The sequence below is a fragment of the Paramormyrops kingsleyae genome, chromosome 3, assembly GCF_048594095.1.
Source record: "Paramormyrops kingsleyae isolate MSU_618 chromosome 3, PKINGS_0.4, whole genome shotgun sequence".
NCBI lineage: Eukaryota > Metazoa > Chordata > Actinopteri > Osteoglossiformes > Mormyridae > Paramormyrops > Paramormyrops kingsleyae.
The window spans coordinates 308,486-323,518 of NC_132799.1; the positions used below are offsets into that span (position 1 = coordinate 308,486).

The 15,033-nt window shown below is 49.9% G+C and overlaps 1 protein-coding gene across 4 annotated transcripts in view; it reads left to right on the forward strand.

Moving 5' to 3' along the window:
* myom2b (myomesin 2b) overlaps window positions 1–14,183 on the forward strand; it is a 30,240-nt gene extending 16,057 nt beyond the window's left edge. For 2 of the 4 annotated variants that reach the window (XM_023829111.2, XM_023829110.2), the window contains exons 17-36: window positions 1,240–1,427; window positions 1,513–1,639; window positions 2,010–2,191; window positions 3,853–3,967; window positions 4,559–4,721; window positions 4,791–4,897; window positions 4,983–5,027; window positions 5,428–5,564; window positions 5,774–5,918; window positions 6,000–6,062; window positions 6,353–6,420; window positions 6,684–6,797; window positions 7,528–7,615; window positions 7,709–7,747; window positions 8,848–8,953; window positions 10,045–10,208; window positions 11,405–11,441; window positions 11,670–11,692; window positions 11,792–11,847; window positions 13,269–14,183. In XM_023829111.2, coding sequence (XP_023684879.1) covers window positions 1,240–1,427; window positions 1,513–1,639; window positions 2,010–2,191; window positions 3,853–3,967; window positions 4,559–4,721; window positions 4,791–4,897; window positions 4,983–5,027; window positions 5,428–5,564; window positions 5,774–5,918; window positions 6,000–6,062; window positions 6,353–6,420; window positions 6,684–6,797; window positions 7,528–7,615; window positions 7,709–7,747; window positions 8,848–8,953; window positions 10,045–10,208; window positions 11,405–11,441; window positions 11,670–11,692; window positions 11,792–11,847; window positions 13,269–13,670 — 2,369 coding nt within the window. In that variant the 3' untranslated portion in view covers window positions 13,671–14,183. Of the gene's footprint in view, window positions 1–1,239; window positions 1,428–1,512; window positions 1,640–2,009; window positions 2,192–3,852; window positions 3,968–4,558; window positions 4,722–4,790; window positions 4,898–4,982; window positions 5,028–5,427; window positions 5,565–5,773; window positions 5,919–5,999; window positions 6,063–6,352; window positions 6,421–6,683; window positions 6,798–7,527; window positions 7,616–7,708; window positions 7,748–8,020; window positions 8,116–8,328; window positions 8,538–8,847; window positions 8,954–10,044; window positions 10,209–11,404; window positions 11,442–11,669; window positions 11,693–11,791; window positions 11,848–13,268 lie in introns of those variants that run through there. The other 2 variants (XM_023829112.2, XM_023829113.2) reach the window with 2 other exon arrangements.
* The last annotated feature ends 850 nt before the right edge of the window (window positions 14,184–15,033 follow it).

The following is a 15,033-nucleotide window of genomic DNA, read 5'->3' on the forward strand; positions in this document are numbered from 1 at the left end:
CGTGTGGCTCTGACTTCGGACAGCTTGCAAACACAGACCAAGTTAAGGTTAAACATTTACTATGAATGCTTCACTGAAAATCAACATCGACTAGTGACTATACAACATGTCATGCAGCAGGTCTGCCTATGTCACACGGTCATGCATAATAAAGACATTATTATGTGATATAACACCGGCCGACATTTAAAAATGTTTTGTTAAGTGATTTAAGTGCATGTTTCAGAATATGGTTTCCAATTTGCCGCCACACGTCTGGTTTTGTCACAATTTACAATTAAAGTTCAACATAAATTATGGCAAATGTTACATTAAAAAAACAGTTCATCATGTCTTTGCTGGTCACTTAGCAGCATGAGACTGTTTCCGGTATGATTGTCTTTTGTATGAAGCATCAGGATTTTGTCTGTACATACTCCAAGAATAATCAGCCATCATATTTACATTCCAACGTCCTTGGTATCTTTGCTCCATTTCACTAATATCTTGGTGAAATCTTTCACCTTGTTCCTCACTATACTCACCCAAATTTTCAGGAAAGTAATCAAAGTGCGAGTCTAGGAAATGCAACTCATTCTACATCCAAGATCTTGAAAAATTATATCATATCCTTGATGTGAACCTCATAGTCAGATGACCTCTTGTTTCTGAGAAATCCATCAACGACTTCACGGAATTCTTCCCAGACTTGCCTCTCCACTGTCACCATTTTGGCTGCAAATACACTGTCCTTCAGCAATCTTCTTATCTGTGGTCCGTCTTCCAGTACTGAGTGACAGTACTGGAAAGCGGACCACAGTTCTGCATACAAAGGTCGGCGTCAGTGGACCCGCAGCAGCATACCTGTAAGTTTACATAACTGCAAGCTGCCTGTAAATCCCGCTGACTAGTTTGTACAAAAAATTAGTCTATGACAGGTTACTGGTGATTTAATATGACTGGTATCAAAATGACATTATTAGGTGTACAATGCATTGTAAATGAAAAAAAGTTAAGTCGAAACCACAGAAAAACCAGACGTGCTGGAGCAAAACTAAATATGCTAAAAATGTTTGTGTATGAAGTATGAAGGGTTTTTCATGTTTGAAAAATGTCATTCACCAAATTTGATGTCGTTAATGTTGGTACATGTAATGTTGTGAGTTTTTTCCCACAATGGCCGATAGCCGTGACAGTGGGGCATGTATGTATGTGTAAGGCGATGCTGTCAGATGGTGCTGAAACCTCCCCCCCCCACAGCCAAGCCTTCCGCCCCCTATGACATCGCGCTGCTCTACTGCGATGGTGCCGCCATGACGCTGAGCTGGAGGCGTCCCCGACAGTCCGGGGGCGCTGTCGTCACCGACTACTACTTGGACAAGCGTGAGGTGCCTCAGGAGCGCTGGAGAGAGGTGAACACCAGCCCTGTCCACAAGAGGCTGCTGCAGGTAGACCACTCCACCAAGCGGCTGGCTGCAATGCCCGTCATTCCATCCCCATGTAATACACACTCGGTTCTCCCGACGGCGGCAGGTCACGGGACTGAACAGCGGCTCCCGCTATGAGTTCAGAGTCTACGGTGCCAGCTTGGTAGGGCTGGGGGTACCGTCTGAGACCAGCAAGGCATTCCTGTGCCAAGCTTGGACCTTCCCGGAGCCAGGTGGGAAGGGAGGGGAACATATGAAATTTACTGTAAAGTGGCAATAGTTACAGACAAGAAACAGGGATGTACGTCAGACCATTTCACTCGCATACAAACAGACACAGACTGACAGACAGACACAGGATGCCACAGTAGCTCATACCCAGATTTCAACAGTAAATTTGAACTTGCTATTGCGTAATCCAGTGTAGTGTGTGATTGTGTGTATGTGGCTGACATCCCTGCCTGGGAACGCCCCACCCCCATGACCCTGGCCAGGATGTAAGGTTTGATGATAGATAGATAGATAGATAGATATGTGTATCACAGTCCTCAGTTATGGGGGCAGTGCCAGTTTGTGTGTCACAGTCCCATTTACAAATGGCAGGCCCCCCATATGACGTGACCAGCTGCGAGGTGAGGAATGACTCGCTGGTGGTCGAGTGGAAGCCGCCGGTTTACATCGGCAAGAGTGAGGTCACTGGTTACATCGTAGAGAAGTCTCTGAAGGGCTCGGAGGAGTGGAGCTCGGTGATGGGTGACATGGCCGTAAAGCACTGCTTCCTGAAGGTGAGCGGCGGGGAGGGCCCCTCATGTAACCCTGTGTGTGAGTGGAGGGGAGGGCGCCGTGTTTGACTGTGTGTGAGCGGAGGGGAGGGCGCCGTGTTTGACTGTGTGTGAGCGGAGGGGAGGGCGCCGTGTTTGACTGTGTGTGAGCGGAGGGGAGGGCGCCGTGTTTGACTGTGTGTGAGCGGAGGGGAGGGCGCCGTGTTTGACTGTGTGTGAGCGGAGGGGAGGGCGCCGTGTTTGACTGTGTGTGAGCGGAGGGGAGGGCGCCGTGTTTGACTGTGTGTGAGCGGAGGGGAGGGCGCCGTGTTTGACTGTGTGTGAGCGGAGGGGAGGGCGCCGTGTTTGACTGTGTGTGAGCGGAGGGGAGGGCGCCGTGTTTGACTGTGTGTGAGCGGAGGGGAGGGCGCCGTGTTTGACTGTGTGTGAGCGGAGGGGAGGGCGCCGTGTTTCACTGTGTGTGAGCGGAGGGGCGGGCGCCGTGTTTGACTGTGTGTGAGCGGTGGGGAGGGCGCCGTGTTTGACTGTGTGTGAGCGGAGGGGAGGGCGCCGTGTTTGACTGTGTGTGAGCGGAGGGGAGGGCGCCGTGTTTCACTGTGTGTGAGCGGAGGGGAGGGCGCCGTGTTTCACTGTGTGTGAGCGGAGGGGAGGGCCCCTCATGTAGCCCTGTGTGTGAGTGGAGGGGAGGGCGCCGTGTTTCACTGTGTTTGAGCGGAGGGGAGGGCGCCGTGTTTCACTGTGTTTGAGCGGAGGGGAGGGCGCCGTGTTTGACTGTGTGTGAGCAGTGGGGAGGGCGCCGTGTTTGACTGTGTGTGAGCGGAGGGGAGGGAGCCGTGTTTGACTGTGTGTGAGCGGAGGGGAGGGCGCCGTGTTTGACTGTGTGTGAGCGGAGGGGAGGGCGCCGTGTTTGACTGTGTGTGAGCGGAGGGGAGGGCGCCGTGTTTGACTGTGTGTGAGCGGAGGGGAGGGCGCCGTGTTTGACTGTGTGTGAGCGGAGGGGAGGGCGCCGTGTTTGACTGTGTGTGAGCGGAGGGGAGGGCGCCGTGTTTGACTGTGTGTGAGCGGAGGGGAGGGCGCCGTGTTTCACTGTGTGTGAGCGGAGGGGAGGGCGCCGTGTTTGACTGTGTGTGAGCGGAGGGGAGGGCGCCGTGATTGACTGTGTGTGAGCGGTGGGGAGGGCGCCGTGTTTGACTGTGTGTGAGCGGAGGGGAGGGCGCCGTGATTGACTGTGTGTGAGCGGAGGGGAGGGCGCCGTGTTTCACTGTGTGTGAACGGAGGGGAGGGCGCCGTGTTTCACTGTGTGTGAGCGGAGGGGAGGGCGCCGTGTTTGACTGTGTGTGAGCGGTGGGGAGGGCGCCGTGTTTCACTGTGTTTGAGCGGAGGGGAGGGCGCCGTGTTTGACTGTGTGTGAGTGGTGGGGAGTGCGCCGTGTTTGACTGTGTGTGAGCGGAGGGGAGGGCGCCGTGTTTCACTGTGTTTGAGCGGAGGGGAGGGCGCCGTGTTTGACTGTGTGTGAGCGGTGGGGAGTGCGCCGTGTTTGACTGTGTGTGAGCGGAGGGGAGGGCGCCGTGTTTCACTGTGTTTGAGCGGAGGGGAGGGCGCCGTGTTTGACTCTGCGTGTGAGCGCAGGCACCTTCCGCCTCTTTACCCTGTGCGATCCTCAGGTCACCGGTCTGGAGGAGGGCCAGACCTACATCTTCAGAGTGCGTTCCCAGAACACGGATGGCACTGGGCAAGCGTCCTGCATCTCAGATCCTGTCATCGCCAAGTCGCTGCCAGGTATCGCCGCTAACAGTATCAGAAACACACGTCATGCATGAAAACCACATAGTAGATTCATACCCCTGAAACCTACATGTTCACTCATCCCTGGAGGGTGAGGGAACAGTAGCCCCAACATGCACAAACAGGACCTCCACCCATTGGTTGTACTGTATGAATGAGTCAGAGCATTTTTTTTGGAATAAGGGGTCGAAGATCAAAAACACAGCTGAGAAATATAAGAAGCAGGATGTGTTATGACAGATTCACCAGGCTACTGGAATCATGTGCTGATGAAAGGCTGACTATAGGGTGTGTGTGTGTGTGTGTGTGGTGGGGGGGCTTAAGGAGTGGCTGGGAGGGGGGCAGCCTGTGGTTGGATGAGATAAGAAACTGTGGGAAGGAAGTGGGAAGGCTGGAAATTAGAAATTTACTTATCCAGAATGAGAAAAAAAGGAACAAGCAGCTGGTTGCCAGGAGAGGGCAGTACGGAGTCACAGGGGGAAGCTGTAGCTGATCTTGAAAGATTTAAAGGGCAGGGAGCAGCATGACCTGGGCTCAGCAAAGTGCCTTCTGAATAACCTGCTACTGCTGTCTCTGAATGCCAAGGCACCAAGGAGATCGAGTGCGGCGTGGACAAGGAGACAGGGGACATCTACATGATGTTCGAGAGCTGCGAGGTGTCCGAGGTGTCGAAGTTTATGTGGAAGAAGTCCTACAAAGAAATAACTGACTTCTCCAAAGGCATTGTGATCAAAACGGAGGGCAAGCAGTAAGTAATTAAGTGACTGTGGACCCAGCGGAAGGCGCTCACACTTCCTACTTACACATATATCCTCAGGTCCAAGCTCATACTGAAAAACCCCGACTTGGAGGATACTGGTGTCTTCTCTGTGGCCGTTACACACACCGACGGCATTTCTGCCGGCTATGAGATCTCCAAACAAGGTAGTATTTCTGCTGCTTCCTGTATTGACATTCCTCAGGCTGTTTTCTCCTGCCTTTCTGTTCATTTGTTCCTTTTGTTTTACAGAAATGGAGAAGATGCTGGCCCAGAGCCATGAGATCAGGAATCCCAGTGAGCATCCATTAAGTCCATTGCTCGGGAGGATCTCGGAGGATTAGCTCGCAGGCCCTAGTCAGCCCTTAAATGAAACAGCGAGTATTTCACACGATGTGCGGCGGGCGATTGTGCGAGGCAGCATGCGCATCTCGCAGCTTAGCCCCTGGTCTTCCTCGAATGCGCATGCTGCCTTTTTAGCAAGATCCTGAATTACTGCAGTGCCTCTGCCTTTCTGGGGCCTGCTGGTGTCCCTGCTGGTGTCCCTGCTGGGGTCAGTGGGTACTTAGCACAGTGACAGCCTTGGCATGGAGTCGGGCAGCGTGTTTGGGAGGAGGCGCGTGTTTGGGAGGAGGCACGTCAGCTCCCTTGTCTGGATATGGGTCTGCAGGCTGAAGCTCCTCCTGTCTGTCTCCAGTCATCCCCATGAAGACCGAGCTGGCCTACAAGATCCTGGAGAGGGGCCGCGTCCGCTTCTGGGTCCAGGCCGAGAGGATCTCCTCTGCTGTCACTTACAAGTTCTTCATTAACAACATGGAGGTGGTGAAAAGCGAGGCAAGTGGCGGGGTGGCTGCCAGACCCGGATCGCTGCCCCCAGGCCATGCGTGATGATTGATGTGCATTTCAATGGTTTACTGATGGAATGGGCTTGCTGGAGGGGGGTGGGGTTCTCTAGAAAGCCAGCCTGATCTATAGGCCTTCCACCACACCCTGCTATCTACCCAGGGGTGAGCAGAGTGATTTTAGTTTTTGATGCTTCACAGCAATACAAGATGAGTCATGATGTTTCAACTGGCGTTGTGGAGATGGTGCTGGACCATTTCACCGCAGAAAGCGAGGGCACCTATGCCATCCAGATGCAGGATGGCAAGGCCAAGGGGCAGTCCTCACTGGTGCTCATCGGAGATGGTGAGGACCCCCAGCTGACGGACTGTTACGCCCCCCCCCCCACCTGACATGCTTTGACGTGGCCCCTTTGTCTCCTGGCAGCTTTCAAGGCGGCGCTGGCAGAGGCTGAATTCCAGAGGAAGGAGTTCATCCGTGTGAAAGAAGGTGCTGATTCCGAAACACCCGCCCAGAATCACACGCCTCGGGATGTTCCATGTCGAATTTATATTGGGTATTAAAGAAGCATGCTAATATATTTAGGCCCTTTAAATATAAAGGAATGAATGAGATTTATGCTACAGTTGCCTGATTTATGTCCTTGTTATGTGCATATGGTGCCCTTTATGGAGAATTCAGTCTGCTGATATATCTGTAGCAAAATGCTGCTGTTTAGCTGATGTGACATCATCAGCAAATGCCAGCGAGCATCATCCCGGATGCTGCCCTCCCTCCAGGTCCCCACTTCATGGAGTTCCTGTCTGTGCAAGTTGGGGACGACTGTTCAGTCACCCTCATCTGTAAGGTACGGCATCGTAAGACACACGTGCTTAGCTTCAGAGGTGGAAATTTCAGGTCCAGAAAGTACAAATCCAGACCGTGATTTAGTTTCAACCAACCAGTTGAGCATAAAGAGTCACAGTCACAGAGTACTCCACTAGTTGGTTGAAATAAAATCCTGGTCTGGATTCGTACTTTCTGGACCTGAAATTTCCACCTCTGCTTAGCTTAGGTTTGCCTGCTACTGCACTCAGGAGCCTCAGGAAGTGCCTGCGCTTTATTCTGCAGGTGGCCAACTTGAAGAAAGAGTCTGTATTCCACTGGTTTAAGAGTGATGAGGAGATTGTGCCTGGAATCCCTGCGGATCTGACTTCTGGCCTGTGCAAGTTGCCCCTCCCTCAGGTAACCGTCTATTAACTGATAGGGCTTTTAATTTGAAGCTCCTTTCTGTTATTGGCTGCCCTGTCATGGCTGTCACACGTTAAACACGCTGGACGTTTTTATGAAAGAAAGACACAGAGGACCATGACAGTTGTAACCTTGTTGGACCCCAGGAGTTTGGGCTCGGTGATATTTTGGGGCTTTAGATGGCACAAGGTTACGGTCTTCTGCTCAAAACTGAACGTTTACAATAAAGCAGGCACATTCCCAGGGGCCACGAAAAATCCAGCCAGGCCAAAAAGCCAGTCAGGCTGTGAGTAAGGAATGTGGGAGCAGAGAGTGTGTAGCCACCAGTCAAACGGAGCAGAAGGCAGCCCTGGAGGAGCGGTAAACAAATAGCAGTGGGCCGCTGATCTATACCAGCCTGTCGGCGAGGGTATCCTGTTCAGCTTGACAAACAACATGTCCAGCATGGGCAGCCTGCCTGGGCCACCTCACCTTGTGGAGGGGGAGAGAGACTTTGTGGGCAGCCCCCAGACATCCATATAACTGATATAACTCAGCGAGACTTTTTCACATGAAGTGCTAGCAACAGTCAGTCTGATATTTTATCAAACATTATGAAGTGAAGTTAGGTATTAGCTTTAGGCTAATATATAGCTACCCATATGACCTAAAAGATGGCAGCAAATGTTCTTCAGAATCATGGCCACTCTTTCCTCACACTTTACTTCTTCTTGACTGTCTGAAGTTCTCCAAGAAAGACCAGGGTGTCTACAAAGCCACAATCAGCGACAACAGAGGGAAAGATGTGTCTCAGATCGAAATTGCCGGCCAAGGTATTTATCCCTTTGTCCCCCAGCCAAGTACAAGGCTAAGTGCTATGAAAACGCAAGGCTAACCCTGTTCTTCTCTGTGACTTCCCCTTGTAGTGTTTGAGGACATCATCAAAGACCTGACCCGCATTGCTGGTATGTCTTGTGTTTCCCATTTAAAAAACATTGGCGATTACGTCTAATGGTTGATTTTGAGATAAAGATTATTGCTATGGATGGAGTCAGTGGCTAGATCTCGCAGGTTAGTGAGGTTTTCCCATCTTCCTGAAACAGCAGTGCTGTTGACCCCATTAGTGACATTTCTGTCAGAGACGTTCCTGGCTTCTTCATTCTGTTTGCAGACTTGTTATCAGTTAAAGCCATTCCTCATGGACGAATGCGTGGCTGAATATTTGTGTCTTGTCTCAGGTGTGGGGGAACTGGGGGGTGATTCTGACATATCAGAAGGTGAAATACACTATATGGACAAAAGTATTGGGACACCTCTTAGTCATTGAATTCAGGTGTGTCATTCAGACCCATTGCCACAGGTGTATAAAATCAAGCCCCTAGCCATGCAGTCATATTTACGAACATGTGTGAAAATGAGTTGCTCTGAAGGTAAGGTAAGGGGCATGTGCTGATTACAGCATGTTGCTGCATATACCACATGATGAACCACCTGTTCATAGATGATGGTGTAAATTGCTATTTTCTGTCTTTCTCTTTACCCCCAGCACGCCCGTCCTGATCCCAGGCTCCACCCTGATTCCCGCTCACTGTCACCCACATCAGAATTAACCTCTTTCCTTGCTGAAAACAGCCTTTAACGTTTTTCCTGTCTTTGCCAACCCCATCTCCTCCCCTCCGCTGTGAACGGGAAACCCCAACTGAACCCTAATCCAATCTTTAACCCCAATCCTAATAAACATATTACTGCACGCCCCTTCCCTGTGTCACATGGTTATCTTTGTCTTCTATCCCTCAGACCATTTTCTCACAGTCCTTTCACTTTGGGCACATACACAGGAATACACATCAGATAGACAGACACTTTTCGTCCTTGCTTAACCGGCCTGAAATGCTCCCTGAAGGGTGGCAGTGTTTCAATCTCACGGACTAACAGTTACTGTAAACACCTCACATTGTAACACCGATTGTCACCTGACCACAGCGCGCCTCAGAATCTGCGTCCCAGCAGTGGCCTTAACTCTCGGGACTGCAGGTTTTAAGGCGACCCTCTCTCTCCCTCGCAGGGTCCTCGGCTGGCGACCTCGCCATTCAGTGCACTGCAGAGGGCATCCGCCTGCAGTGTCACATGAAGTACTACACAGAGGAGATGAAAATCCAGTGGTCCCACAAGTATGCAGACATTCCGTCGTTGTAATGAGACGCAACCCCTCTACATGTTTGCGGGAATCTGTCCTGGGCATGACCGAGCTTTGCGTGTAAACGTAGTTTAAGACAATGCTTAAAATCACTACTGCCTTGGCATGACGCATAAAATGATTCTGAGGAAAAAAGTGCAGAATGGATGCTATTCCTGCCTGCCTTTTTTTACACCCCAGTCTAACGTTCTCACCGTCTCACAGTTTACTTAATGTTGTGCCCCAAGGCACTTTAGCCAGTGAGGAGAATACCTACATCAGAAGAAGATGCTCCCTGCAGGACAGGATAGTTTCTGGGAAAAAGAGTAATAACTTAATCCAAGGCAGTTTTGGGGGAGGCTCCTGGAGATGGTTGAGACCAACATCTTCAAATTATTCAGCATTGTTTGGGGCTTTCCACAAGATAATTATTTGATGAATTACCCGGGATTGGGAAAGCCTAAATGACACATGAAGTCTTAAGGTTGCATATTTGCTGCCTGTGAAATCTGGAGGACATGAAAAACAACTTTTAGTGTTTCCTGATTACACCTCTTTATGAAACATTCAGCTCCATCCATGCGTCTCCTAGTCACTTATCCAATACAGGGATGTAGGAACCATGGAGATTGGTGCAGAGGACAACCGTGGCAGGATGCCTTTCCATTAAAGGGCACAAAAACATATACATACATGCACACACACTACGGGCAATTTAAGGACACCAACTGACCTGACTGCATGTCTTAAGACCACCAAGGAAGCCAGAGAACAGAGAGGAAACACTCATGAGACACGGAGGAGATGTGAAGTACACACTCACAGAGCAGGGGTGTTCACTCAACTCACTAACTCATTAAGTATCATCCTGCTTTAATGCAGACGGGAATACATAATTTAACACATAATTTCCCATCTGCTCTAATTAACAAATGGAGAAAAAGTGGATCTCTTTCCTTCAAAGTAGGCAATAAGCTAAATGTCTCCGAAGAAGCTGGTGTCCATCGCCGCATCACTCTGCCTTTCACCCCAAGCCCCCAACGTCCCCAAAGCGCTGCTCTTTTTGCATCCCCGCCGGTCACATAGGGAGAGCAGAATCTCGGCCTCCGGGAGGCTTCGGGTTGGTGGCACTCCAGACATGGCCAGCTTGGAGATTGTGGAGCCTACTGAGAAGGACAAGGGAAAGTATACCATAGCGATTGTGGATGTGGAGAAGACCTACACCCGCACCCTGGAACTTTCTGGAAAAGGCAGGTGCCGTTTTTTTCTCCCCATGTCATGGGAGATTACGAATCCTCTGTATGGAAGTTTGGGCTGTGGAAAACACGCCACACATCATGCATTCATTAGAGCATTAATTAAGCATTGATTAGGACTCAATTTATGTGTGACAGACATACACAAATACCACACTGGAGTTTCCCGTTGATGTCATTAATTGTGCATTTAGAGGGAAATGAGGAATAGATTTGAATTATTGGTTAAGCACATTTACATAGTCATCATTAAAATATGTTTACTTGTTTGACAATGTTGGAAATTATTATTGAAGCCATTATGCAAAGCAGAACTACCACGATGCTATATTTGAACATTATATTCTTATTTCAGCATATGTTTGCTGATGTTAATATTTAGGCATCTTATCTCTGTTGACTGGGCAGTGATGTGTTTGCTGTGATTATAGTACAGCAGTTACTCACCAGATGACATAAGGACCCATTTATAAAGACTCAGGTTAAGGAAGACCACATGACTTCACCCAGGAACTCCGTTAATTAGGGATTTGGCTGTTATGACAGTTGTAGTTCAGGGACGCGAGTGCTGTCATGTTCACAGTGGTGGCTGGGGGTTATGTGCAGGAAATGATTAAGTCAACACTGTCCTTGTGTGCCATTCTCTTCAGCAGTGGTAGCTGAAAGCAGGAAAAGGTCAGCTATACAGCAGTACACAAAAATGTAGGTGTCTCCTTCAAGCCTCACAAGTGCTTGATCTCTGACTGGACTCTGGTTCACAGTTCGAAACTGATCTCTGATTGGGCTCAGTTTTAGGCTAGTCTCTCACTTGGGCTTGCCGTTTGAGGCTGGTCTCTGACTTGGGCTTGCTATTCGAGGACAAGGGGCTGGTCTTTCACGAGGGTTTGCCTTTTGAGGCTGGTTTCTGAGTTGGGTTTGCCATTTAAGGACAAGTAGCTGGTCTTTGACTCGGGTTCACTGTTTCCACGAAATAGCAAAGCAAACGATAGGAAGGTTTTGAGCAGAAGTGGAATTAAAGAGGCACTAACAAATAACATTCCAATGTGCCTGTCTTTAGAATCACGAGCTACAGAGGCAGCTCTGTGCTCCTCCTGATTTTGTTTTTTACATTTACTATAGTAATTGTGGTATATTTTTGCAGCAAATATATAAGATGGTTTATTCGTAATCTGCATGTCTTTTCATTGCAGCTTATGATAACGCCTATGCAGAGTTCCAGAGGCTCAAGTAAGGCAATCATCGCTGTAATCCTTCTCATTCATTACTCTCAATTCTATCCATTCGTTGCTGTGGGACCTGGGGTAATTTTAAACAGCCTTGGAAAAAAATAAATATATGATTTTGAGCTCCTTCTAAAATGCATAACATGCACATGGAACGTGAGAGTGGGGAACACAGCTTCTCCATTGAGCAAACGGCTGGTAATAATCACGCCATTTCATCCTTGTCTTGCAGGGCCGAGGCATTTGCTGAGAAGAGTAAGTACGGCTGGGCAGGCGGGAGGTGAGCCGGGGATGCTTGGAACCACAAGGGGCATTAACTTCTGATATTTAACCGCATCGTATTTAAACCCCCAGACCGTGGAAAGGTGGTCGGCGGCCTGCCTGATGTTGTTACGATTATGGAGAAGAAGGTGAGCTGCCGATTGCTAATGTGCTAAAGTCAATCTAAGGAAGTCTGTTAGCCAGAAGAATATGGCATGTATAAAGTACAAGAGACCAGGTACGTACGCTGTTTTCTTGAAACAGTGGACTGTTTAAAGGCCCAGGATTTTGAGAGCAGTTATGGTGTAGTAAAAATATAAAATATATATAAATATAGTCATCCATTTTCATTCCTTTCTTCAGTGACTGAGAATGAGACTTTGGATGTGTTGTTGACCCAAACTGAAAAATCACGCTATTTGTCTGGCTTACTTGTTGAGCTATGGGCACTGTAATGCTGTAATGGCCACTTGGGGGCACTTTAGTGCCAGCTGAAGGTTTCCCATGCTGGTGTCTTTAGGTTGTATTCATACTCCACTTAGGTCTGAAGGGAGAAAGGCCTTCCCTGTTCCTGAGGTTTCAGCGCTCGTTGTTGGCTGGTTTGTCCATCCATCCATCTATTAGCTTCCGCTTATCCGAGGTCGGGTCGCTGGGGCAGCAGTCTCAGTAGGAAAACCCAGACTTCCCTCTCCCCGGCCACTTCTTCCAGCTCCTCTGGGGGAATCCCGAGGCATTCCCAGGCCAGCCGAGACACATAGTCCCTCCAGCGTTCCTGGGTCCTCCCCGGGGCCTCCTCCCAGTGGGACATGCCCGGAACACCTCACCAGGGAGGCGTCCAGGAGGCATCCTAAGCAGATGCCCGAGCCACCTCATCTGGCTCCTCTCAATGCGGAAGAGCAGCGGCTCTACTCTGAGTCCCTCCCGAATGACCGAGCTCCTCACCCTATCTCTAAGGGAGAGCCCAGCCACCCTGCGGAGAAACTCATTTCGGCCACTTGCACTCGCGATCTCGTTCTTTCGGTCACTACCCACAGCTCGTGACCATAGGTGAGGGTAGGAACGTAGATCGACTGGTAAATCGAGAGCTTTGCCTTTTGGCTCAGCTCCTTCTTCACCACGACAGAACGATGCAGCGCCCGCATCACTGCTGACGCCGCACCGATCCGCCTGTCGATCTCCCGTTCCATGGCTTGGATTTGTCTGGATTTAATTTGCCTTTGCCCACTACTGGGAGGAGCTGAAAACTCAGAGAACCCCCCCCCCCCACCACCACTTGAAACATTGCAGTGCCTCTGAGATCTCTGGATGGGACAATTTGAAACTCTGGGGAAGAGATTTTGAGAAGTGCAGCTCGTAGAGCATCAAGTCAAAAACAATGCATCACACAAATACACAAATCTCTGCACACAAGACAAATGCCACAGTTTTTAATTGATCACAGTGCTCCAAATATGCACGTTTATCTTTATTAAAAGGCAGATTTATCGCACTGATGCTTCCTTGTAAAAACTTTTCAACAATTTGCCCTAAGTTGAGCTGTTTCTGATCTCCATTTGTTGATGTCTTTAAGACCCTGAGTCTCACCTGCACTGTGTGTGGAGACCCCAAGCCCCAGGTCAGCTGGTACAGGAATGACCAGGAAGTCGAACCTGATGACCACTTTGTGGTTGCCCTGGACTCGGGCAAATTCGCCAGCCTTACCATCAAAGGCGTGTCTCTGGAGGACTCGGGCAAGTACACACTGGATGTACACAACAAGTACGGCGGGGAGCAGGTGGACATCACCGTCAGCGTCTATAAGCATGGCGACAAAGTGCCCGACGTCAAGCCCACCATGTCCCCCAAGCGAATTGTGCTCAACAAGATTGAGATCCCAGCCCCTGCCCCTGCCCCAGCCTCCGCCCCGGCGGCCAAGACCGCTGCCCCCTCCAGACCGGCGGGCCGCGGAGTCACCCCCTCCAAGAGAAAGTAAACAACACGCCATGGAGTTGCTGATGTCAGGTAGACATGGTGGCTTCCCAACGACAATTTTACAGTACGACTTATGAAAGGAAAGGGGAAGGTATTGGGGGAGGTATTCCTGCCATCTCTCACCACAGCGACGGTGGGGGGGAGGAGGGGGCTACAGAAAATGGAGCTATATTTAGTAACGCCGGAAGTGCATCCTTGCAAGGCGAGACTGCAACTGCGAGAGCATTTGCCATTGGGGGGTTTCCTAGCACTAATGAACCTGGCTGCCTCCCCCCCAGGATACTCGCATGAAAAATGACCAGCTTTGATGTTCTGTGAATTAAATCTGTCTTAAAAACCGGCACTTTCAATTAGCTCGGCGGAGCCTTGAGGGCGAATAAACAAGCTTCTTCCCACTCCAGCGTACTGAGCCCGGCTCAGTTCAGCCGTCACCCCCTGCAGGTCATGTCCCCTCATCCCGTTTGGCGTGTAGCCCTGTCTCCTTTATGGGTGTTAATAAATGAATGAGAAGCCACTTTACATGTGTCATCCTTTAGGGGTTCTGTGTGTGCCTTGGGGGGGGGGGGGGGGGGGGCAGGGGAGGGGTCAGCCCATTTCAAGTTACTCTGACCACACCAATCTCATCTAGACAGGCACAGACCCACCTCATGGGTTAATTCTCCGCTCTTTCACAATGTCATTCACTGCTTAATTGGTGCCGGAGGCCCCGCCCCAGGTCGCTGGGACACTTCAATACAGTGCGCACCCCACAATCGAGCCGCACAAGCCAAAGCGAAGGCCCAAGGCTTTTATAAACAAAGAAGCAGATGGAAGGCAGAAGCCAAATGAGGCTGGAAACTGACCACTCATGCAGCCAGCGCCCTCTCAGTCCCCGGCTACATAACAGCCTTCAGTAACTGCCACCCTATATGTGAATTATCTTGGAAAGATAGAAGAATGAGTTGTTTATTTATTTATTTACATTTTGTTAAAGGAAATAAAATTAATCAATTTATACATATTTAATGCGAGAAAATGATTTGTTTATGTTCCATGGTCTCCATGGCAACTCGCGCCAGCCTGCGGCATGTCCCTGTCATCCTGGCGCCATGTTCCGGCATAGCTCTGAGCGCTTTCGCAAAGCCGGGTGCTTACAGTGACTCATTTTAACAAAAAAGATAAACGCAGCCACCTTGCATCTCAAAAACAGCCCAATTATTCTCGTGTGGGAAAAAGCTCCAAAACGGACCTGCAGTTTTGGTTTGATTATCCTAACCCGGCCATGGTGATTCTCATTCCTGGTCTCTTCATCTCTTCGTTTGCATACTAATGAGCATTACTATTTTTAAGAGGTGCTGATGAACAAAAGCATCTCTGTGCTTCTG